The sequence below is a fragment of the Podarcis liolepis genome, assembly GCF_965112155.1.
Source record: "Podarcis liolepis genome assembly, chromosome: 4".
NCBI classification, from domain to species: domain Eukaryota; kingdom Metazoa; phylum Chordata; class Lepidosauria; order Squamata; family Lacertidae; genus Podarcis; species Podarcis liolepis.
The window spans coordinates 84333102-84357356 of NC_139558.1; the positions used below are offsets into that span (position 1 = coordinate 84333102).

The 24255-nt window shown below is 44.5% G+C and overlaps 1 protein-coding gene across 7 annotated transcripts in view; it reads left to right on the plus strand.

The window, feature by feature from the left end:
- Positions 1-24255, plus strand: part of EXPH5 (exophilin 5) — a 53930-nt gene that overhangs the window by 13718 nt on the left and 15957 nt on the right. For 2 of the 7 annotated variants that reach the window (XM_083499176.1, XM_083499175.1), the window contains exons 2-3: positions 14888-15045; positions 16308-16470. In XM_083499176.1, coding sequence (XP_083355302.1) covers positions 14997-15045; positions 16308-16470 — 212 coding nt within the window. In that variant the 5' untranslated portion in view covers positions 14888-14996. Of the gene's footprint in view, positions 1-14887; positions 15046-16307; positions 16471-18795; positions 19220-19254; positions 19391-20827; positions 21025-23860; positions 23972-24255 lie in introns of those variants that run through there. The other 5 variants (XM_083499179.1, XM_083499182.1, XM_083499181.1 and 2 more) reach the window with 5 other exon arrangements.

The window sequence follows — 24255 nt, forward strand, 5'->3', positions numbered from 1 at the left end:
GGTACAGGATTGCAGCTAGCGTGCACGACTTAAGGCCAGAGCTTTCCTGGTCATTCTTCCTTGAGAGCAAGCCCCACCGAAATAAACCTCGCTGGGTGCCAAAGTAAACAAGCATAAGGCCCGGTTCTTAGGCCTTTCACCTACACAGGAAGTTAAGATGTGTGTGAGCCTCTCTGTTTCTCATCATATAGATATATATTTGGCAGTGTTAGAAACTCGGCTATATAAGTAAGGCACCAAATGGCGCCTTACACCAAGGTTACAGTCGCCAAAATGGAATGCCTAGTTTCCATTTTGGGGCCAGACAGCTCAGAAGTCATGTTTTTCAATGCAGCTTTTTGACTCCTGGAATTCATTCTGATTGTGCAGATAAAATATAACAGCTAGATTCTACAGGATGTGTTGCTAGTGTGTGGAAAGAGTAAAGATCCAAGGATTCCCCAGGCTTGGACATCCAGATGGTGGAGACTTCAGGCGCCAACATGGCGCCGGGGCTTCTTCACTTGGTTGCAAGTGGCCAATAGCCAGGTGCAAAATGTGTTTGGTGCCCAGAGAATTCCGAACTCTGATTTGGCATATTGGACACTTTTAACGTGGGGCTGACTGTAGCAGAGAAATCAAACGTTCAGTGTAGGTTTGGAGATTTGAGCCTCGATCCAAGGCTCTGCTGCCTCCTCGTCCGTGTTTGTGTAGAGGGGAAGAGGTGTCTTCTCCATGTGATTTTTGTACAGTGGGTTAGTGTCTGCATCTAACAAAGCAGGAAGGGACAGGGTAGCTATTTTCTGGGTTCGGTTGCTATTTTAAGTCTTCTCCCAAGCGGCTTGTTTCCCTCTCTCACTCTCTGAAGGACTTTGCCCTGTAGCTTGGGCAGAGCAAAGAGTACAGAGCTGTTTCAGATGGTCACTACAGTATTAGTGGTGTGTTGCTGAATTTGGCGTCTTTGCCTTCGGGACAGCAGTTCCCAAATTTTTCACCTGCATGTGTTTTTCTCCCTCTCTGTCATTCCAGGGCATGGTGTCATCAAGTGAAATTGACCGATGGGAGGGGTCAGGACAAAGTCCTTTTTGACAGTGCACATGGTTAAACTATGACGTTCACTACAGGATGTAGCAACCGGCAACTTAAGATGTCTATAAAATGGGCTTGATTGGATTTGTGGGCAATATATCTCCCCAATCCGGTTTGTTGTCATACTGGTTTCATAATTTTTGACCTGGCAATATTATTATTATTATTATTATTATTATTATTATTATTATTATTATTATTACTATTTATATACTGCCCTATGCCCTGGGGTCTCAGGGCAGTTCACAGAATAAAATACCTAATAAAATTAAAAACAACCCAATACAACGCCCCTCCTACAAAAAAACGCATTTTAAAAGGGCATAGGATGTAAATCAGATCAACCAAAGTCCTGGTTAAAAAGTAATGTTTTTGCCTGGCGCCTAAAGGTATATAATGAAAGTGCCAGGTGAACTTCCCTGGGGAGAGCATTCCACAAATGGGGAGCCACTGCAGAGAAGGCCCGTTCTCATGTTATATTGCGAATCATGGTGTGTGTGTGTGTGTGTGTGTGTGCATGTACGCAAACTGTGCAAAAATCATGATGCGGGGGGGGGGGGGGGGAGTGAAGCCAGCCAATGTCTCTACATAGCTCCATCCTTATTTCAGACATTGTGATATATCGATATATTGCAATGTTTAGCTGGTGATATATCACAGTGTTGAAAACCAGATATCGCCAGGCCCTAATTCCCACCAGGATCAGAGGCAGTATACCACAGATCACTGTGGTATACTGTGGGAAAGTTTCTCTCACAAGTTCCAAAGATCTAAGGAGCCCATTCCATGGTAATTCGCAACAGAGCTTCTGTGGCTGCCCCTGATCTGTCTATTAAGATATGATAGATGCCCACTATCTGCAATTTCTGGAAACAACATAGGTTGGTTTCCGAGTACACCCTTGTGTCTTCTGAACCCAGAACTCTATTTGAGTGATGGGACTTTGGCGAAGAGGCAGAGCTGTAGTTAAGGGTTCTTCAGCTGATAAATCTGAAGCCATCACCTGAGGCACACAATTTGCCCTAGCTCCCACGACACAGATAGACATTAGATATCATGATCAGTTCTTCATGTTGGCTCACTCCAAATTGCATATTGGAATGGCACTATCCCTGTGATGCTGTGGTTAAAAGGTAAAGATAAAGGGACCCCTGACCGTTAGGCCCAGTCGCAGACGACTCTGGGGTTGCGGCGCTCATTTCGCTCTATAGGCCGAGGGAGCCGGCAAAGAGCTTCTGGGTCATGTGGCCAGCATGACTAAGCCGCTTCTGGCGAACCAGAGCAGCGCACGGAAACGCCGTTTATCTTCCTGCCGGAGCGGTACCTATTTATCTACTTGCACTTCATACGTTCGAACTGCTAGGTTGGCAGGAGCAGGGACTGAGCAACGGGTTCTCACCCTGTTGTGGGGATTCGAACCGCCGACCTTCTGATTGGCAAGCCCTAGGCTCTGTGGTTTAACCCACAGCGCTACCTGCGTCCCTGATGATGCTCCAGTTAACCTGCCTCTAAAACATTCCCGCTCTGTTTCAGAGTTAATGTCTTGGATATCCAAGGTGTGAGACATGATACACCACAACGTCCATTTCCCTGTCCAGTATTGGGAAATTTTCTATGTGTGATGTTTTACAATTTTTAAATATATGCTGTAAGCCGCTCAGAGTTGCTGGGGAAACCCAGACAGATGGGCGTGATATATAAATAATAAAATGATTATGATAATGGCAAGTATTTTGCTAGTAAAATAATTACTTAGCATATATTCAGCACCTTTCTCAATAGTCCAAAGTGCTTCATATATGTCAGGCTGTACATCAACCCTGCAAGGTATGAGGGTACTGTTAGCTCCATATTTCAGATGGGGTCTGGGAGTGAGAGATAATAGCTAGCCCAAGGCCACCCATGTCACTTGTGGCTGCGTTGTGATTTGAGCCTATGATAGCTGAAGCTCTTTACCACAGAATTACAGAAGCTTAAATCTCCAGTGTTAAGTGGTGCATGCCGGCACCTCATATAAAGAAGGTTGTCTTTTATCTGTAACCACAAGAATGTGAATATTCATACTATGGCACCTTCATGAAGGCTTTGATAACTTTATGAGAAGGTGCTTACTTGATGACTAGGTGAATTCTCAACATTATCACTGTACCAATGAGCAGGCTCTGCTATGTACTTTTTCTTGTAGCAACTAGGTTCAAACATTGTTTTTAAATAGACAATGTTATGCACCAGACTGGTAATAACCTGGCTGAAAGCTGAAAAACATGAATGACAGAGTTGCCCTATGTATCTGTGCATGGACTGTACCATTTCAAATGGCAGGTGGAAGATTAGATGTATAAATGGTTTCCCATTTATTATTCTTATTCTTTTAAAAAAACAGTTTCAAACTAGACTATTTTCCTAGACTTGTTAGTTATTTATGTGCATCAATTTTTTTATGCACATAAGACATTCTGAAATGTGTAGTAGTGCAGCCAAGCCACAGGCCCACCCCATGAGTCTGCCAATCAGATAGCTTGGTTTCAAATCTACATCCATTAGAACAAAGAATGGGATTGGTGGATCACAAACCGGTTCAGGCATGCTGGCGAACTATGGTTTGGCACTATGTGATGATACGCTTGCTCTTCTCCTTGCGTGCTGTGATCCCTGCATCTGTAGTTTGCGGTAAAACCATAGTTTGTCATTTCATCCAAATTAACAAAATGTGGCTTGTACTTGCTCTGCAAATCAGAATGTGAAACTGGAGCTTGACCCTGATTTTGAGGGCAAGAACAAACCATAATTTGCCAGTTTGGACAAAAGAGAAACTGCAGTTTGCTACAGGAAAGTGCAGGGCCAAACCAGTACAGCATTGTTTCTAAACTAGCCTGTGTTTTATATGATGAATCAACTAAGATTTATTTGAGTGGGGAGATGGAGAAAGCCGATTTCTCTCTGAGATAGGAAACAGTGACATGTGTTCTGTTCTGTCATGTATGATTTAGCTGAAATTGTGCATTGCAATGGTTGGGCTAGATGCCCCTTGGAGTCCCTTCCAGCAATAAAATTCTATGATTCTTGGAGTGAACTTTGGCATCGAACGTGTGTGTGTGTGTGTGTGTGTGTGCGCGCACACACACACGTGCACGTGCGACAGAAAGTGTGCTAACTTGTTGGCATCAGAGCCACAGGTCAGGTGCAAAACACTAGCAACAAATTCCAAGGAAGGAGCTGCAGAAAGGGAAGGATGAGCAATAATGACAGGAAATTTCCCCCTATAGGGTTGTAGGAGGAAGAGGTGAAGAATAAACTTTTGCCTGTGGTTGGGGTCAAGAAAAAGAGCTTCCGGCCACGTTCTCTTCCCCTGACCAATACAATTTCCTTGAGTTAAAAATGAGGAGAGGCTGGGGGAAGAAAAATGGAAGATGTATTTTCTCTGGTGAACTTTTCTGTTTTCGTTCACTGCTTCTATAAGCAAACTCTGGGGAGCAAATTAGTTGTCCAAGGAATACAGCAGTGTTCATACAGCAAGGTTTTCTCTAGCATTAGATGTGTCCCTCAATTAGTGCAACTGGTTTCTGTTGTTTATCAATAGCCTCCTAACAAGTATTTATTCCCCAGAGTTTTGTTGCAGAGTCTTGTTTCCCTTGGCTCAGGATCGGAGGGGGGATTCGCTGGGGATGGCAGTCATTTCAGAGTGATCCTTTTCGTGTGCTTTGAGTGGCTCATGGTCTTCCTGGTGGTCACAGCCTTTGCACAGACACAAGCGAGCAACTTCCCTAACAAAGCTACTTTTGTCACAAACTTTTCAACGATTCATAATCGGATTTTGCAAAAGCTATAAATTAACAGCCAACCAAAGGTCCGTATAGTTAAAGCTATGGTTTTCCCAGTAGTGATGTATGGAAGTGAGAGCTAGACCATAAAGAAGGCTGATCGCCGAATAATTGATGCTTTTGAATTATGGTGCTGGAGGAGACTCTTGAGAGTCCCATGGACTGCAAGAAGATCAAACCTCTCCATTCTGAAGGAAATCAGACCGGAGTGCTCACTGGAAGGACAGAACCTGAAGCTGAGGCTCCAATACTTTGGCCACCTCATGAGAAGAGAAGACATGTTTGGTCAAAACTCTCCACTATGACCTGTCCATCTTGGCTGGCCCTGCATGGCATAGCTCATAGCTTCTCTGAGTTATTCAAGCCCCTTTGCCACAGCAAAGCAGTGATCCATGAAGGGGCAGAAAGATTGAGGGCAGAAGGAGAAGGGGACAACAGAGGACAAGATGGCTGGACAGTGTTCTTGAAGCTACCAGCATGAGTTTGACCAAACTGCGGGAGGCAGTGGAAGACAGGAGTGCTTGGCGTGCTCTGGTCCATGGGGTCACGAAGAGTTGGACACGACTTAACAACTAAACAACAACAATAAATGAACAGGAGGAAAAAGAGCCCAAGGTGTTTTAGCCGTAAGACTGTATGACCATCTTAGCTTTTTATAATTTTTTCTGCTGAAGCATGTTTCTGGAGCTCATTGTTCTGGATCTCACATGGAGGGCTTTTCACTATGAAGAAATGGGGGGGGGGGACATCCTTTAAACACAACGTGTACATTTCTCCCTTGGCCTTTGTTGTTAGGACACTGAGCAGAGAGACCTTAAGGGCAGAGGGCCTTCTCGGTAGTGGCGCTCACCCTGTGGAATGCCCTCCCATCAGATGTTAAGGAGATGAGTAATTATTTAACATTTAGGAAACATCTGAAGGCAGCCCTACATGGGGAAGCTTTTAAGGTTTAAGGTTTTACTTTGTTTTTATATATGCTGGAAGCTGCCCAGAGTGGCTAGGGCAACCCAGTCAGATGGGTGGGGTACAAATAATTTATTATTATTATTATTTACAATCTAGTGAGAATATGTGTTAATCTGAGGGACACTGATCTTTGGAGGTTACTGCCTTAAAGTTCAATTACAATCTGTCCCTTTAAGTCCTGATCCAACACTCTTAACCCCACACTTTCTCTCTCGTTGGACTCCAAGTCCCATCAGCCTCAGCCAACATGGCCATTGGTCATGGACAATGGGAGTAGTCCAACATCTGGAGAGCCACAGATGCCCCCATCTCTGCTGTAGTGTAATCCCACACAGCTGTAGTATGTGTTGTGAACCCTCAAGGCCACATTCATGCCATACAGTTAAAGCACTATTATTGTACTTTGAACACTCATGGCCTTCTCCTCCCAATAAATAAATAAAAAAATTCTGGGAGCTACAGTTTGTTAAGGGTTCTGAGAGTTGTTAGGAAACGCCCCCCTCCCCAAATTCGCACCATTTTGCTGCAATGCCCAGAGTTCTCTTTGAAGAGGGATCGATTGAATTGGCCATTGATATAGGGCAGTTTTCACTGGAAAACGCTCACTTTGCACTGGGAAATTTTCTGATGCTCTTCAGAATGAGGTCATTTAGCATCTTTTTACTTGTACTTAGTAAACAAAGCTAAAAACTTTAAAACTTCCAAACATGCCTAATGTTGTATTCGAAATTGGCATTCATTGTTACTGATGAACATATGAAACAGAAAAATTTCTGTGGAAAGATAAACCCCGCAAAAGTGATCATAATTGTAGTGGGGGGGGGTGAGGTGTGTGTGTGTGTGTGTGTGTGTGTGTGTGTAAAAAGAGAGAACGAGAGATAATTCAACTTTCCATGAAAATAATTTTATATCCACAAATGTTAATGGATGAATAATAATTGTACAGCAAGGACACAAGATACTGGCATAAATTGTATCAACTATATTTACTTGCCCCCCTCCAATTATTAAAGAAGGAAGGAAGGTCCATTAAAAACACAACCTTTTGAGTATTTAGCAGCTTACTGTTCCTGTGGTGTCCTAATAATGGTTATTTTTTTAGAAAGCTGAATCATTGGTAGTAGTTTTAAGGCAACAGGCCCTTACTTTGGGGGAGCTTTTCTAACAAACTGGATAGTACGCTGAAATGAGATGGACGAACGAACCGGATGTTATTTAAAAGTAATTAGCTAGGTTGGGCAAATGGTCATTTAAAACAGGCTCACCGAGGGCCATAAGTTTCCTCTTGTGACAAAGCTATCTATCACCTAGTGTGAATATTTACCACAATCTGCTACTAACATTACTTCAAGGGCTGGTTAGGTTACAGTCACAACACCTCATTATAACTGTGCGGAAATACAAAGAAGTGGCATGTAATTAATGTTATTGAGTGTAATGTAATGAGTGACATTAAAAGAATCTGGTGGGAATTGGATATCATGTGAGAATAAAAAAAAAATCTAGTGGTGTCACATCAAAAGTGATTCCCAGGTTTACTCTTGACTACTGTGGGGAAATTACTTCTGAGACGGTTTTTAACCTTCAAAAATAAAATGTGTAGTTAAAAAAAATAGAAGACAAAGGATTAATAGTCGGTGGTCAATTTGCTTTCTTCTTCTTCTTCTTCTTCTTCTTCTTCTTCTTCTTCTTCTTCTTCTTCTTCTTCTTCTTCCTGTAGTGCATCTTGAAACTCTGGAACAAGTGGGAAACTGACAGTATTTTTTCCCCTGGCTTAGTATCAGATTTTTTTTTGCAGGCCTAACATCCCAGGGACGCGGGTGGTGCTGTGGGTAAAACCTCAGCGCCTAGGACTTGCCGATCGCCAGGTCGGCGGTTCAAATCCCCACGGCTGGGTGCGCTCCCGTTGCTCGGTCCCAGCGCCTGCCAACCTAGCAGTTCGAAAGCACCCCCAGGTGCAAGTAGATAAATAGGGACCGCTTACTAGCGGGAAGGTAAACGGTGTTTCCGTGTGCTGCGCTGGCTCGTCAGATGCAGCTTGTCACACTGGCCACGTGACCCGGACGTGTCTACGGACAGCGCTGGCCCCCGGCCTCTTAAGTGAGATGGGCGCACAACCCTAGAGTCGGACACGACTGACCTGTATGGGCAGGGGTACCTTTACCTTTACTTTACCTAACATCCCAGGTCTTCTCTCTATAAGATGACAGGGATAAGGCATGAACTTAGAGTGCCACTGGCAGTCATGGTAGACCAGGGATGGAGTTCTGTGGGTCATGGTAGACCAGGGATGGAGACCTGTGGGCCTCCAGATCTTGTTGGGCTCATAGAATTGTAGAGTTGGAAGGTACCCCAAGGATCACCTAGTTCAACCCCCTGCAATTCGGAAATCAAAGGTGAGTAATCCCTGAGAGATGGCTAGCCAACCTCTATTTAAAAACCACCAGTGAGGGAGACTCCATCACCTTCCAAGATAGTCCATTCTGTTGCTGAACAGCTCATACTGTCAGAAATTTCTTCCCCACCTCCCAGGATTTTAGATGACGTGCAAAAGGTATTCCCCAGATACAGTCATACCTCAGAAGTTGAACGGAATCCATTCCGGAAGTCCATTCGACTTCCAAAAGGTTCAGGAACCAAGGCGCGGCTTCTGATTGGCTGCAGGAAGTTCCTGCAGCCAATCGGAAGCCACGGAAGCCGCAATGGACATTCGGGTTCCAAAGAAGGATCGCAAACCGGAACAATCACTTCCAGGTTTGCGGCGTTCGGGAGCCAAAACGTTCGTCTCACAAGGCGTTTGACTTGATGGGGACAGGAACCCTGATAGAGAAGTTCCCAGTTCCCAGACTCAATTTTCTGTTGCTGATCAAAGTGAATATATTTGTTTTAAGGGGTCCTCAGATCAGTGTCGGAGGTGGGGTCCTGCTAGGGCTCTCTCATGCTATTTCTCTTCTGAAAAGAAATGTGTTTGTGACAGCAGGAATTCAGGAAATTTGAAATGGAATAGGAATGCCCGTGTGTGTGATGCACACATACATATCTCAATGCAAACACTTTCAATATTTAAACTGATCCCTTCACTGTTATTTGAACAGATGGGCTTTTTAAAAAATAATTGCAGCAATAATTGCAATTTCTTCCAACTTGTAGATAGGTTGACTGTTTGACAGGATGTCAGACTAGGAATCCGTGTCCTCTTTTTATCTGTGAACCCTTAGATCTCCAGGCAGCTAAAAGAGGAGCAATTTGTGTGTGCGTGGAGGGGATAATTCTGTCTTCTCAGATCTGACAGTCTCCCTCTGGCAACCTGTTATAAAGTTTCATAGGGTTCGGCTTGACAAAGAAATCTGATCGGCCCACGCTTCTGCCCGGAGGTGGATCCACAAAAGTTTTAACAGGGGAGATGAAACATTTGAGTTTAGTGCAGACAAAATGGCAGTTTAGGGGATAACAGTAGCAGAAGAGAGGGGCACTTAGGTGATCTAACAATGTTCTGAATCATAGCTTTGGAGTAAATAAACACTGTGAAACAAGTACTGAAAAATCACAAGGAACACACAGCTCAAGATCCGCCAGGCAGTGTCAAAGGCAGCTATAGGGTAGGATCCTGCTGCTCCTGGCTGCTTTTTTCTTTGGCCTGCATGCACTATTTATCCAATATCTTTTTGGAGATTAATAATAATAATAATAATAATAATAATAATAATAATAATAATAATAAATATCTTTATTGTCATTGCCCCCTTCGGGGACAACAAAATTACTTGACTGCTCCATAAAAACACTAATTAAACAATACAGTATAATACAGCAAGGGAGATTAGATGACTTTCAAAGTCCGGGCTTCCCATTCAGGGCCGAGATCGCTCTGGAGAAGAAGCTGTTCTTAAGACGGCTCGTTCTTGTCTTCATAGTCCTGTATCTCCGTCCCGATGGCAAGAGCTCAAAGAGACAGTGACCAGGATGCGATGGATCTTTTACTATGTCCAGTGCCTTCCTATGGCACCTTGTGGCATAAATCTGCTCTAAGGTGGAGAGTGGGCAGCCAACAATGCTCTCTGCTGCCTTAACAACCCTGCACAACCCCATCCTGTCCTGGGTAGTACAGCTTCCGTACCACACACATAAGCCATAAGTGAGCACGCTCTCAATGGCACAGTGATAGAAGGCAAGCAGCTTATATTTATAATTATATGCTTCCCAAATGTTCTCTTGCTCCTAAATGCACCTTACACGGGACTGTGGTCTATATCACTCCAGAGTGCAGGTGGGTGTGTCATTTTTTAATGTCCCAAATGTTAAAAAGAAAAACCTCAAACATCCCTTCATTTAAGCAATAACCACCTAGCAGAACAATAGCCACCAGTTGCTAATGTGCAAGTACCGGTACTTGTCTGGAATGAGAAATGGGTTGCAATCACGGTTACCCATCCCAAGCCTGCAGGTAGTTTCAGTGGCCAGATGAGAAAGTATTTGGTCAGTCTCTATTCTAAGTCAGAGGTTGTGCTGTGTGCACAAAACCATCCACACCTAACATTGTGTTTTTTTAAATGCTTTTGCTGCATCTGCACACCCTAAGGGTGTGGATTTAGAGACTTTTATGGAGAATTAGGCACCGGTCCATTGAGATTCTGGCACAACTACTTAAGGAATGCAGCTAAAGCAGAGGAGTGCCAGAAAGATAGGACTGAAAGTTATTTGCACAATCTTTTTCCTAGCTTCTGCAGAATTACCGTATTTTTTGCTCTATAAGACTCACTTTTTCCCTCCTAAAAAGTAAGGGGAAATGTGTGTGCGTCTTAAGGAGTGAATGCAGGCTGCGCAGCTATCCCAGAAGCCAGAACAGCAAGAGGGATCACTGCTTTCACTGCGCAGCGATCCCTCTTACTGTTCTGGCTTCTGAGATTCAGAATATTTTTTTTCTTGTTTTCCTCCTCCAAAAACTAGGTGCGTCTTGTGGTCTGGTGCGTCTTATAGAGCGAAAAATATGGTAAATAACCTTGTTGCTTTCCATCTAAGGGAAAAATAATAATTATGCTCCTGTTCAGTGTTAGAAACACAGATATATAAGCTAGGCGCCAAATGACTCCTTAAACCAGGGTTATTGTTGCCAAAATGAAATGCCTAGTTGCCATTTTGGGGGCAGACAGCTCGAAAGTCATATTTTTCAATACGACTTTTTGGTTCCTGAAATTCATTCTGATTGTGCAGATAAAATATAATGGATAGAATTCTATAGGATGTGTTGCTAGTGTGTGGAAAGGGTCAAGCTCCAAGGATCCCCAGGCATGCATCTCCAGATGGTGGAGTCGTCAGGCGCGATCCTGGTGCCTGGGCATCTTCACTTGGTTGCAATTTGCCAATAGCCAGGTGCAAAATTCGCCTGGCGCATTTCGAACGCTGCTCCTGTTTTGATTCATACTTGAGGTTTTTCCTGTAGAGTATAATGAATCAGGTCCTCAGAGGGTCAGGCTGCAATCCAGACCTTTGATCCACCATGCTGGGTGTTGGATTGGGTGGAGATCTGTTTACACATACATGTTTGAACTCACATGCATGTCTAGCACTCAGATGTATTCATGCACACACTAACAAGAGGTTGCATCCGTTACGAATATGTGTTTTACCCTTAACCTTATGCCCACAATAAGTTCCCACACAAACAGAATAAAGAAAACTTGGTTTATTATATGAAACGCAAATGACAGAATATATATTTGTTTGCCCCAACACGCATCGCTTGACACTTGTTGAAGTTCAACTGCGTTTGCCATTTTATAACAATCTGTTTCTTCTTAACTATACCAATGACAGACTGTGGGAGGGTAATATATATCTGTATGTAAATCAAAAGCTGTACCAATAATATATGCACACCAGGGGGCAGGATGAGGTCACATTCAATTTGGCATTGTCTAATTTGTTATGCAAAATGTACTGCAACTTCGTGGGTGTTGCAGAAGGTGCTCTTTCAAAAATAGCTGTTCCATTGGGTAAAGGGGTAAACGTAAGGCTAAAATGTGTTAAGATAAATTATGGAACTAAATTTGAGAAAGAGGGAAAGAACTTGCTGGAATAACTAATTGAACTAGAATACAAAAAAAGGAGGTGTGAGGAAGTTGAGGAAATAAGCAAATGAAATATAAGGGTATGAAAATACGGGGTTCTTTTTATCTTTGTTTGTTCTTTTTGGGGGGGTTTATTAAATGTTTTTGTTTTTTGTTTTTTGTCTTTTTCTTTTTTGTATTGTTGATGTTTTGTATTACTGTATTTATTTTTGTTTCTGAGGTTTTGTAATTGTTTATTGCTTGTATTTCTTTTTTGTTTCTCTTTTCTTTTTTTGTCTTTGTAATGTTTAAACTCTAATAAATATTTTTTTTTAAAAAAATAGCTGTTCCAGGCTCAGCATGTCGACACACCAAGTGAGAAAAATAAATGTTAAAGATTAACAGACCAAACCCAGGGCATGTTTACTCAAGAGTAAGTCCAGCTAGAGTCAAGTTGCCATAACACTCCTCTCTCAGGGCAGCGCGATTGGGCTGAGTGCCATTACTGTTGTGTATATACAGCAGGAGAGCACTGGATCTTTTTTTAAAATCACATTGACTAGAAATTTAGCTTGGTTTTCCTAGAACGGTATAGGCCACTGCTGAGGAAGTGCCCTGTCTCTCAGTGGCCCACGCCATTTCAGGGACCTTTACTTGAAATGTGGCTCAGTTTAGTTTACAATTTCTTTTTAAACATGGTTGGGCTCTCTTACACTAAGGCATCACACTGGGGGAGCACATGTACAGCTGCTGAGGTCATAAAGATGATTTTGGCTGCATTCCTATGCATTGAGAGGTCATTAGCACCTTAGATCTCCCTTTCCAAATTTGGGGAGAGAGAGCTCCCATGTTGGATCATCACTCCCAACTGCTTCAGAAATGTCTGTAGTCCCTCAGGCATTGGAGTGCAGACATATGTAGAACCAGAAATCATCTTCTTCTTTGGTGATCACTCATAGCCAAGTAAGGTTGCCTTCGAGGAACACTGTCATGGAAATAGGGTGAGTGTGTTGCAGTGTTATATTAAAATTAGGGGTTGGCTTTTACAGCCCAACTGCCCCAAGGGACTTAGAATCCCCTAAGTCCGTTAAATCGGAGAAGAATGGATGGCGGCAGGTACCAGTAGAAGAAAAGCAAGGAAGATACTTGCTTTTGTTCTGTTGCAAAAGAGTGTCTCCTCCCCCCGCCCCCTCAAAAGGAGGTGAAAACCCAGAACAAAGGTGTATAGCAGCTTTTAATTGCCCAACCCCTTAGCCCAGGGGACAGCAACCTTTCATTTTCGTTCATTGCCCCCCCCCCATATAGTCCGGCCCATCACATGGTCTGAGCGATGGTGGACCGGCCCATGGCTGAAAAAGGTTGCTGACCCCTGGAGCCTTGAACAATGGAGGCCAGTGATGGAGGAGTTCTGTCGCTCTTAACAAAGTTGTCATAGTTACTGCCCCACAGATCCAAATGATGGTTGTGTAAGTTTGTGGCAAGCTGCCTTGAGTATAGAGTAAAAGAAGGGAGAAAGATAAAACCAATAAATAAACTGCACTGCATATGTTTTTGACTGCTGGGACAACTATGATGTCTTGTAGTACTTCCCATCACACATACACAATGCGGTGCATTTATTTGTGAATTGAAATTGTTATTTTTTTTTGTAGTACATTGGAGCATTCAGCTATTGAATATCATGATATTACTAGACCTATATATGAACGTGTGTGTGTGTGTGTGTGTGTGTGTGTGTCTATCTCACATTTTCAACTCTTAACAATCACTGTACCAGACCTTACTGGGATCAGATCCTGGGTCTAACAATCACGCCACCGTCTTGCAAACTGCAGAAAAGGCAATATAGTCACAGGTGTTTGGAAATCGTGCCCTCTAGTTTTTGGCCTCTAGAGGGGGTGCAATACAGTACTTTGAATATTATTTGACAGGTGCCTGCCTGCCTGAAGCAGGATGTGAAAGTGTACTATTGGCTAATCTGGCATTTTAGCAAAGGATTGCAGATGAAACTATGGCCTTTGACAACTAAAGCTGAGATGCGGCTGCTCACCAGGCTGCTGTCAGGGCCAACTGCATTTAAATTGCTGGTTTAAAATGTGCTCTGGTGTATTTTAATTGTTGTTTTTAACTGGTTTGTTGTTATTGCCCTGCATTTGATAATTAGTGTTTTTAAATTTTGCAAGCCACCTTGAATCCCAGCATGGGATATATAAATATATTAAAAGTAACAAACAAACAAACAGCCTAGTAAACTGCTCTGGCTTGAAGGTAGTACTAGAGCAATGTCATCACAAAGTTTGTTGTATCATCCTTTGTCACCACTGGGTGAACTGGGAGGAGGTGAAGGAGAACAATAACAATAATAATTTGCCCATCTGGCTGGGATAGCAGGTTAATACTAGCCTCTAAGCCAGGGATTGGCAACCTAAGGCCCATGGGCCACATGGATGCCGACGCTGGAAATCGCGGTCAAGCGCGCACAATATGACCCACGGAAGGATCTCCACTGGAGTGAACCGGCCCAGGCAAGGTAAACCTTGCCAACCCCTGCTCTAGGCATACCAGTACAGTGGTACTTCGGGTTAAGAACTTAATTCGTTCTGGAGGTCCATTCTTAACCTGAAACTGTTCTTAATCTGAGGTACCACTTTAGCTAATGTGGCCTCCCGCTGCCGCCACACTGCCGCGGTGCGATTTCTGTTCTCCTCCTGAAGCAAAGTTCTTAACCCAAGGTACTATTTCTGGGTTAGCGGGGTCTGTAACCTGAAGCGTCTGTAACCTGTAACCTGAGGTACCACTGTAAAGCAATTATGGGCTGGCAACTTTTGTATTTGCAACGCTCCTATATGTGCTTCACAGATTAGCATCCATTCTCTCTACCCCCTTCTAGGCGGAAGAGAAGACCACTCCTCCAGGTATGTTACTGAGAATGTTAAAAACAAACATAATTCCCAGTTAAAATCATGTATGTGTTCTCTTTCATAGCAAACTTCACAAGGAAAAGGAAGATGCAACAGGACTACCAGGGGTGACCGGAGACTGGTTTGAAGAAATCCAGAAGAGAAAATTTCAGAATGAGGCTGATGCTGGCAAAATGTTCAAACAACCCCTAGTTCACAGACTGCGAAAGTCCATCGGAAATGGTGAGTCGCCACTCGTGCACCAAACAAGGCCACCTCCAACTATAAAAATGGGCGATATATGACATTACGAGTTTTAAGGAAGAGGAACAGTCACTGGAGATTTTTCAGGTGGAAGTAATATCTCAAAGTAAAGCACATTAAAAGGCAATTTGGCAACTTAGCTGTAGCTTCTCTGGAAGTGTGTTGTCAAGGCAGGGATCAGACTGCTACAGTGAGCGCTATCTGATCGAATTGCCTCAGCGCTGGCCTTTGTGACAGGAAGAGCATTTAAGAACTTTGTAGGGAAGGAAATTATATATTGTAGGGAAATATAAATATATACTGTGTATTCACTTATCACACTCAAGTGCTGTAGTCCTCCCGGAGATGAGAGAAATCAGGTCTCGGATAAAACAGTGCGCCTCTCCAATCTGCTTGTCAGGGGACAGGAATTCAATTTAGATAAGTGAAATGGGTGGACGGAACCTTGACAGATTGAACGTGGCTCAGAAAGCAGGCAGGTGATGATGTGATCAGAATATCAGGACAGGAAGATGGAGCCCATCTGCTGTCTGGCTTGACACTGATACAGATGTAGGGGGAATTTCTCTCAGACTGTTGCTTTGATCAGTTTCTTAACTGTCCTACATACTGTTGTGGACATTAAACAATGCTCAGATTCACCTTAACATTTTTTTTATTCAGGTACCTAGACAGAGGCGCGCGCACACAAACACATACACACTCTGAACTCATGGCAGTCAGAGAGTATTCTGAGGACATGCAGAATATACTGAATATTTATACAAAGTTTGTCGCGTGAAGCACAGGGTTTGCTTCCTCAAAGAAAATGGAAAGTACAAAGCTTTAATAATGAAGTTGAGTGTGGAAGGCTTTTTATAGATGCCACCTTCCTGCCCCCCCCCCCCATATCTGAGGTGAGGCTTCTGGAGACAGGGCCTTCTTGGTAGCTGCACCCTAGTTGTAGAATTCTCTCCCCAGAGAGCTTCGCCTGGCGGCTACTTATCATTTTAGCACCAGAAAAAAGGCCGTTCTATTTTCCCCAACCTCCTTATTCACAGTTTTTAAATGCATTTTTTTAACAAATGTGGCTTTTAGCTTCTTTTCTTTTTTCGCATTTGCATTTTAATTGTTTTATTCCTTTTGTAAGTTGCCCTGGGATTATGACTGAAAGTCTGTGTTGATGCTTCAAATAATAAATAAACCCAATTCAAAGGATTGGGGAAAACAAAAAATACTTATCATTTCAATTTCCATTTCAGATGCAAAACCCTCCGCCCCGCCGATCCCACAAGCCCAGAAGAATGCCTCCCCTTCCATCCTGGGAGGGCTGCGTATGCCTTTTGCATCTCTCTTCTCCTCCTTCAGAAAATCGAAACGGCAGCATTCAAAACCTCTGCAAAAGCAGCCTCAATACCCTCCACGGTGAGCTGGAAGTTTCCTGTCTGTGTGCATTCAGTTGCTCTGGTTGCAAATCCAGATCTTTGGGGGCCAGGTTGGAGTCAGCTGCTCTGTTGCAGAAAGCACCCACGATGGCTTTTCTGGGATTGGTAGAGAGGAGAGGTCTTCATTGTTAGCGGCTATTCCTGCCTGACAAGTTAGACTAGTCTCCCAACTCTACAATTCCATGAACTTTCATGAGCTTGTCCCTCATGAATTTGTTTCTTTCCTGTGTCTGCCTCGGAGGATTTCACACTAGGCCACATTACAAATGTTGAAAGCTGCTTAACCGCCAGTGTGGTGTAGTGGTTAAGAGCAGTAGACTCGTAATCTGGTGAACCGGGTTCGCGTCTCCGCTCCTCCACATGCAGCTGCTGGGTGACCTTGGGCTAGTCACACTTCTCTGTAGTCTCTCAGCCTCACTCACCTCACAGAGTGTTTGTTGTGGGGGAGGAAGGGAAAGGAGAATGTTATCCACTTTGAGACTCCTTCGGGTAGTGATAAAGCGGGATATCAAATCCAAACTCTTCTTCTTCTTTTCTGTAACATTTGAAGGTGTGGCTGCATCTCAGGGAGCAGGGAATTTGGACACAGCTGGAAGAGCAGCTGACCGAAGTTTCTGGGGACATGACCCACGCCCACCTTCACCAACCTAGTTTCCTCCAGATGTTTTAGACTACAACTCATAGGAACATAGGGAGCTGCCTTTAGACCATTGCACCATCTAGCTCAGTATTGCTTACACTGACTGGCAACAGCTCTTCAGGGTGTGAGACAGGAGTCTTTTCGCATCCCTGTCTGGAGACGCCAAAGATCAATCTGGGGACCTGCTCCACGCGAGCGTGCAGTCCGCCACTTAGCTCCTCCCGTAAAATCTGTTTTGACATAGCTATTCAGTAACGTCAGAATTGGCTGGCAGGGAAATCTGGTGGGCTGAAAGTAGATCACACTAGAGTAGGATATGTAACTATTTGCTAATTGCAGGACGTGAGCAAAGCTCGTCTCTGGATCCTTCTGTTGTTGCTTTTCTTTAATATGAAATTCATGTTGCATCTTATGTATTCCTTCCATGTAATTTGGTGTCTCCCCTTCTAAGTGCTCTGCACTCACACAGGAATTTCCTAATTTGTGTGTTGAGCATTTTTGGGCTCAAAAAGAATCTGGAGAAGCCCCTGCTTGCATACACCCATGCATAGTTAGAGCTGTCAGGGTGGAGGCCTCAAATCCTGTTTCGTGAGGTGAGGTGGATGCTACAAGAGGCAGGGACTTTTTGATGGTGGCACCAAAATTTTGAAATGCCCTCCCTGCAAAAGCCTGCTAGGTCAGGGGTCAGCAAACTTTTTCAGCAGGGGGCCGGTCCACTGTCCCTCAGACCTTGTGGTGGGCTGGACTATATTTTGGAAAGGAAAAAAAATGAACGAATTGCTATGCCCCACATATAACCCAGAGATGCATTTTAAATAAAAGGACACATTCCACTCATGTAAAAACACACTGATTCCCGGACCATCCATGGGCCGGACTGAGAAGGCAGTTGGGCTGGATTCGGCCCCCAGGCCTTAGTTTCCCTACCCATGCGCTCTGTTCTCTCCTTGTTTGCTTTTAGACATGCACTGAAAGCTTTCTTTTCTCATCAAGAAAGCTAACTATCTGCTACTTTCAATGTTTGCTTTGCTTTTAACTGATGGCAACCGTAGGTTTCTTTTATCTCCAAAGTTTAGAGGGGTGTGTGGATGATTATGTAGCCAAACATCACCATCAACACCCAAAAGCAAGGCATTAGCAGGGTTGTGGAAGCCCTAAGGTTTGCAGAAGTACCAAAAAAAATCTTTAACACAAAAACAGCAAAGGAGTGGGGAACCTCCAAAACAAACCAATGATGAGGACTGAGTGTTTTCAGTGACCACAGAATATTAACTGACTGTTTGGGTGGCGAACTGGGAGTATTTTGGAGGACTCCCTCCATAATGCAAACATTTTGTCGCAGGTTCCACTTGTTTTATTAGTTATTATTGTTAATATAATAAACAATAAAGCAGAATAATAAATAATAAATAAAAACCAAAATGGAGGGCACCCCATTGTCTACCCCCATGACTAGGTGGGACTTTGGTGTCATCTGCCAGGGCTCTTCTTATGTTCAAAGTGTTATACAGTGGTACCTCGTGTTAAGTACTTAATTCATTCCGGAGGTCCGTTCTTTACCTGAAATTGTTCTTAACCAGAAGCACCACTTTAGCTAATGGGGCCTCCTGCTGCTGCCGCACCGCCGGAGCACGATTTCTGTTCTCATCCTGAAGCAAAGTTCTTAACCTGAAGCACTATTTCTGGGTTAGCAGAGTGTGTAACCTGAAGCGTATGTAACCCGAGGTACCACTGTAAATGAAATCCCATTAGCGGTTTTTATTTCTTTATTTTTGTGTGGTTTGTTTTGCATCTGCTCAGGGTCTGCCTGCTTTAGCTGTCCCAGTCCTCCTTGCCTTGTTCTCCTCTCAAGTGTATGTTTCCTTTCTCGCTGTTGCCTAGAGGCTTTGGGTTACGTGCAAACGGGGCTTTCCCTTTGGCTGCTGCGTGGGCTGGATTTGCTCGCTTAGCACCTTTCTCAGGGCCTCGGATGATGTCATGCTTCCCGGCCCAGGAGGGCGTTTGGAACCCGTCCCACAGAGGTGTGCGGAGTGCCGTGCAAAGGAGCATAAACAAATAAGCCCGGCCACCGAACTGATTGCTAAATGCGGTATTTATGTCTTCTGCTTGAAAAATCCCCGCCTTCTTCAAAAGCTTGCTTTGCAATGGCGTTTGCTTTATAGGGAGACGAGAGCATTGAAATCTCTCTGGCACCATTAGGAGGAAGTTGTTTAGAAAGCAGGTGAAATTCCCTCGTCGGCACTGCCGTCTCGTCCTGCAGGTAGGCAGATCAAAGCTGCAGTTAAAGGCGCGAGAGCAGGCCAGGCCAGATTTTTACCCGGACACTTGGAAACCTGTCTCCACCTGTTTTAAGCAAACAGGTCTCTCTCTTTTTTATTTTTTGTGTGTCCTGTAGCAGGTGGGAGAGGAGGAGGGTCGATCGAGGGATTGTTAGAGCAGTGTTAGAGGGGATGTTGTAGCTTCATTCTCTGCTGGGTTTTCTAAAAAGACGGACCCCATTTTGGAGAGCAGAACTGTCAACGCAAGAACTGAGAGTGTGTGAGAGGCTGCCTCCAGACTGCCAGATTTTTGCAAGAGGCGTTCGAGCACAGACTGGCAAATTTGGGGTGGCACAATTACAGTTAATCAAAGAGCTGTGCTGCCCTAGTTCCTGGGTGAGGAACCTCTGCCCTGTGGCCCAAATTTGGCCACCAGGCCTCCCCATTTGGCCTGGCAGGCAGTTTAAGGGAAGGCACACCCACCTGCTATACACATGATACCACCTCTGGGTTGGGTAAGGGCAGGGCTTCAGAGGATCAACTGGGAGCTTAAAGTAGGCTCCCAGTTCTTTCTTTCTTTCCTCGCTGGAGCAAGCTGTGCTCAGCTAATGGGCGTGAAGAGGGTTGGTTCACAATGCTGCTGTTGAATCTGTATATTTAAATGCAGGAAATCTGGACCATTAATCCTCCTGCAACTTGTCCTCTTTGGTAAAGGGTAATTGCTAGGAAGGAAGTGTTTGAACAAAGCCATCAATCTCAGGCAATGTTTTTACCCTGTGTGTTTATTAATACATCCTTACGCGGGTGGCGCTGTGGGTTAAACCACTGAGCCTAGGATTTGCCGATCAAAAGGTCGGCAGTTCGAATCCCCGTGACGGGGTGAGCTCCCATTGCTCGGTCCCTGCTTCTGCCAACCTAGCAGTTCGAAAGCACATCAAAGTGCAAGTAGATAAATAGGTGCCGCTCCGGTGGGAAGGTAAACGGCGTTTCTGTGTGCTGTTCTGGTTCGCCAGAAGCGGCTTAGTCATGCTGGCCACATGACCCGGAAGCTGTACGCCGGCTCCCTTGGCCAATAAAGTGAGATGAGTGCTGCAACTCCAGAGTCGGTCACGACTGGACCTAATGGTCAGGGGTCCCTTTACCTTTTTATTAGATATAATTCTTGCTCTGCATTTTGTAGCTTTGGGGGGGGGGGGTTTGCCAGTTCTTTAAAGCCGGCCCTGGGTTCTTTCGCTTGAAAATAGCAGCTTGTCTTGCTGCAGTTAGCAAGTGATCTCCTTGAGCTCCTTGCCAAGGAAAAAGTTTCGCTTGCCAACTCCTGCATATTATCAAACCTCTGTTAAAGGACAAAAACAGGCTGGGCTGGTTTTTCCCCCTTCCCTTTTCTTTCTGGCCGGGTAGCAGCCCTGTCTAGCTTATTAATCCAGCTACCAAACTTCATGAAGCGAGGCAGACGGACTCACTGGAAACTGGCCTCTGATGCCCTGATGTGGAATGGCAGCTGGGATATTCCTGAGCTCCATGGTAATTAGACATGTGGGCATTGGTAAACAGGCCTTTAATTTCAAAATGCTGACAGGAGCAAGTAACAGGATCCTTTTACTCTTCTGCCTCATAATTGGCCGAAGCAGCTAAGGTGGGTCTGTTTATTCTTTGAAGATCTCTAATAAAGGAGGGGAGGGGGTCGTTCCTTTGTAATTAGGAGGAAACCTTTTAGAAAGGTGTCCAATCTTTCTTGAAAGAGAAACCTGTAGGAAAGCAATCCTGTGGTACGGGGAAGTCAGAATTTGGAAGAGATGAAAAAGAAATCCTGAAGGCAAGTTCAAAAATAGAATTTTAAAAAATTATATACAGTGTGGTTAAAATTGGCTGCCTGCCCCAGAGTCAAATCCTTTCACTATTCAAAGTAAACCTAATGAGCCAGTTTTGCTAACCTGGGTTGTAATTCTGTACACACTTACCTGAGAGTAAGCAAACTGAGTGGAGTGAAACTTACTTTTGAGTAAACATGCCCAGGTTGTCATTTGATTTTCAGAGCTTGTATGAGGCAGAAATTCGAAAAGTAAAAAGCCTTTCATACTGCAAGATCTACTGAGGCTGTTCTACCTAGTTTCAGACCCTTATGTCATAACATGCCTTGCTTACTTCTGGCATGTGAGAAGTGTCAATGATGTAATTTGATTTACAGCAGTCGTTTTATTGGGGCAACCTGACATTGTATGTTACCTTCTGTTCAAAAGCAAGTATTTTATGGGTAATGTTCATGCACAAAAGCAGAAGGGCACCTTAGCCTTGGTGGACTGACTTCACCAGGAACATAGGCTATGAAAGCTTGTGCCATAAATATTTGGAACCTCATTTGTCATTTTATTGTGGCCGGTGGCTTTTGCACAGGGTAGCCTTCCACATCCTGCCAAGCCCCACAGATGATCTGCCGTGAGCCTGTCTTTTAATTAATCTGTGTTTTTATTGTTTGTTGCAACGTAGACGCTATTGTTTTAAATAATTTGGAAACTGCCTTGAGTGTTTATTTAAAGGGCAAAGTGTAAGGGAGGGGAAAACACAAAGTTAATAAAGCAAAGGTCCGGGACCTGAGACGCTGAAACAGCGTATGCAGAACGAGGTGCTTGAGATGTGGGAAGGATGTGCCCAGGAGGTTACAGGAGGCAAGCGATTCCAAGACAATTCATTACGTTGCGGTTTTCAGATTTAAGGGTTGCAGGGTGGGGGAACTCCAGAACCTGAGATAGAGAGAAGCAGGACCCGTAACAAACCGTTGCGGTATAACCTCTCTCCCCATAGGAGTGCCCCACTTCAAGGTTCCATGACTACTGAAGATGATCAGTCTTCATTGGGCTAGGTTTGTTTTGGAGTTTCATGTGCTCACTTAAGTGCCTCCTTCCCCCCCCCAAAAAAAGACTTCTTGTACTTCTGCAACTCTGAATTCTACCAGGCATCATGATACCTACCTCTTCTCTGTCAGTGGCCCCATTTGGGTTCCATTTCTGCTGGTGATGGGTGGCATGGGGCTGCAGCCAGAGAGTTGCTTGACTTGCTTGGTCACCTATCAGCTCCTGGCTCCATGGAAGTAACTCCAGTTTCTGCTTTTTGGCTAGAAGTCATAGAAACTCAGGAAACTGGTACCCATTCTTTGAATATTCCCATCGCTCAAGATTTAGGGTGTTAAAAGGGTACAGGAGCCTGGGTCTCATTTGCATCTGGCCACCTACACCAGGCCTAAGGAACCTGTGGTCCTTCAGGTGTTGCTAGATGACACCTCCCATCTTCCCTAACCATTGGCCCTGCTGGCTAGGGCTGATGGAACAGGAACTGAGCAACATTTAGAGGGCCAAAGGTAACTTAGCCCTGACCTTTCTGTGTTACAGGCTTCTGATGTCAACATACAGCCTCATTCTGACCTGGTATGGTAACTTCCTATTTCATCCAGCTAGCCTAGTTTCTTTTATTTTGATTGGCAGTAGTTCTGGGGTTTTTTTGCCTGCCACCTAGAACGCTTTTTACTGGAGATACTAGGGATTGAGCCTGAAATCTGTCCTCTCCCCATAACCACATTTTTAAAAATAATAATAATAATAATAATAAATTTTTATTTCTATCCCGCCCTCCCCAGCCGAAGCCGGGCTCAGAGGGGCTAACAGCAGTAAAATGATATAACATTTTCAGTGTTCTTTAAACACAGTGTGCAAATTGTAATTCTGAAAATGTTCACCTGGAGTCCGAGGCACTTGAATTAGCCTTAACAATACTATTTGTCAAGAATGTGCATTGCATCTAGGAAATAGTCATTCACTGGACATCAGGGCTTATATTTCAACAAGGAAATGCTATTCAGTAAAAGGGCTTCAGCTGCTTGTATCAGACTCTGTTGGCCAGTTTCTGGGCCTGAAATATCCAAGTCAGAGCGTCAACATATTTCCCCTCTAAACCGCCTTGACCTGTGACCTATGAGGTGGCAGGCATAAAGTCAACAGGCACATCCTTTCCCGCCATGGGAGGGGGTGTGGTGGAGATGAGAAACTTCACCTGTTGATTTTTCTGCCTGTCAACAGCCCTGAAAAACACAGGAATAGAAGTGTCAGTTGTTAAATGCAAAAAAGGAGGCAGACAGGCACACCCCCCAACCCCGCAAAGCTGTAGAGCAAGAAAATAGATCCTGCCTGGATCTCTCCAACCGCCTGTCGGTTGCAGAAGAAAAGAGAAAAAAAAGCGCAAGCACTTTATACCTTTCAACTTGTTCTTCCCTGCCTGCAAGGCGCATTACAAATAAATGACAAAGCGTTTGGGGAGGGAAGGCTCAGGCAGGCACCCGGAGCAAGCCAGCGAGCCAGTTTATACTTGCTGCCGGAGTGTAATAAAGCCAGCTTGCTTGAATGCACAAGCAGCTCCTGAGGACCAAAGGACGGTGTGGGAAGGCAGCAAGGAGGGGGGCGTGTCGGAGAATGCTCCAGTATGGTGGCTTCCGATGACAAGCGAAGAGACGGCAAGCTGAAAGGGGAACGGAACTGCCTGGCGCGGCCACCGGCAAACCCAGCCGACCCTGGCGAGGAGAGTGAGGCAGTGTGGTAAGCAAAACTCCTTCCGACCTCGAGAGAGAGACAGCCTTCGGAAAGTGCGGAACTGCCCTGTGTGGCTTAGCACTCGCCCTGCTTATGTGCTCAGCCGAGTTCCATTGCTGTTGTTTGTTTGATGTAGGAAGTTGGATTAATCATCAAACAGTTTTATGGAAAGAGAAGGCCTACCCTATGCTCTGGAATGCAGAGTTAGGGTGGCTAACTCTGCCCACCTCCAGTTCCTTGGAATAGCTCCTGTGCCTCTCTAACAGGTTATATTTCAGGCAGAAGTTGAG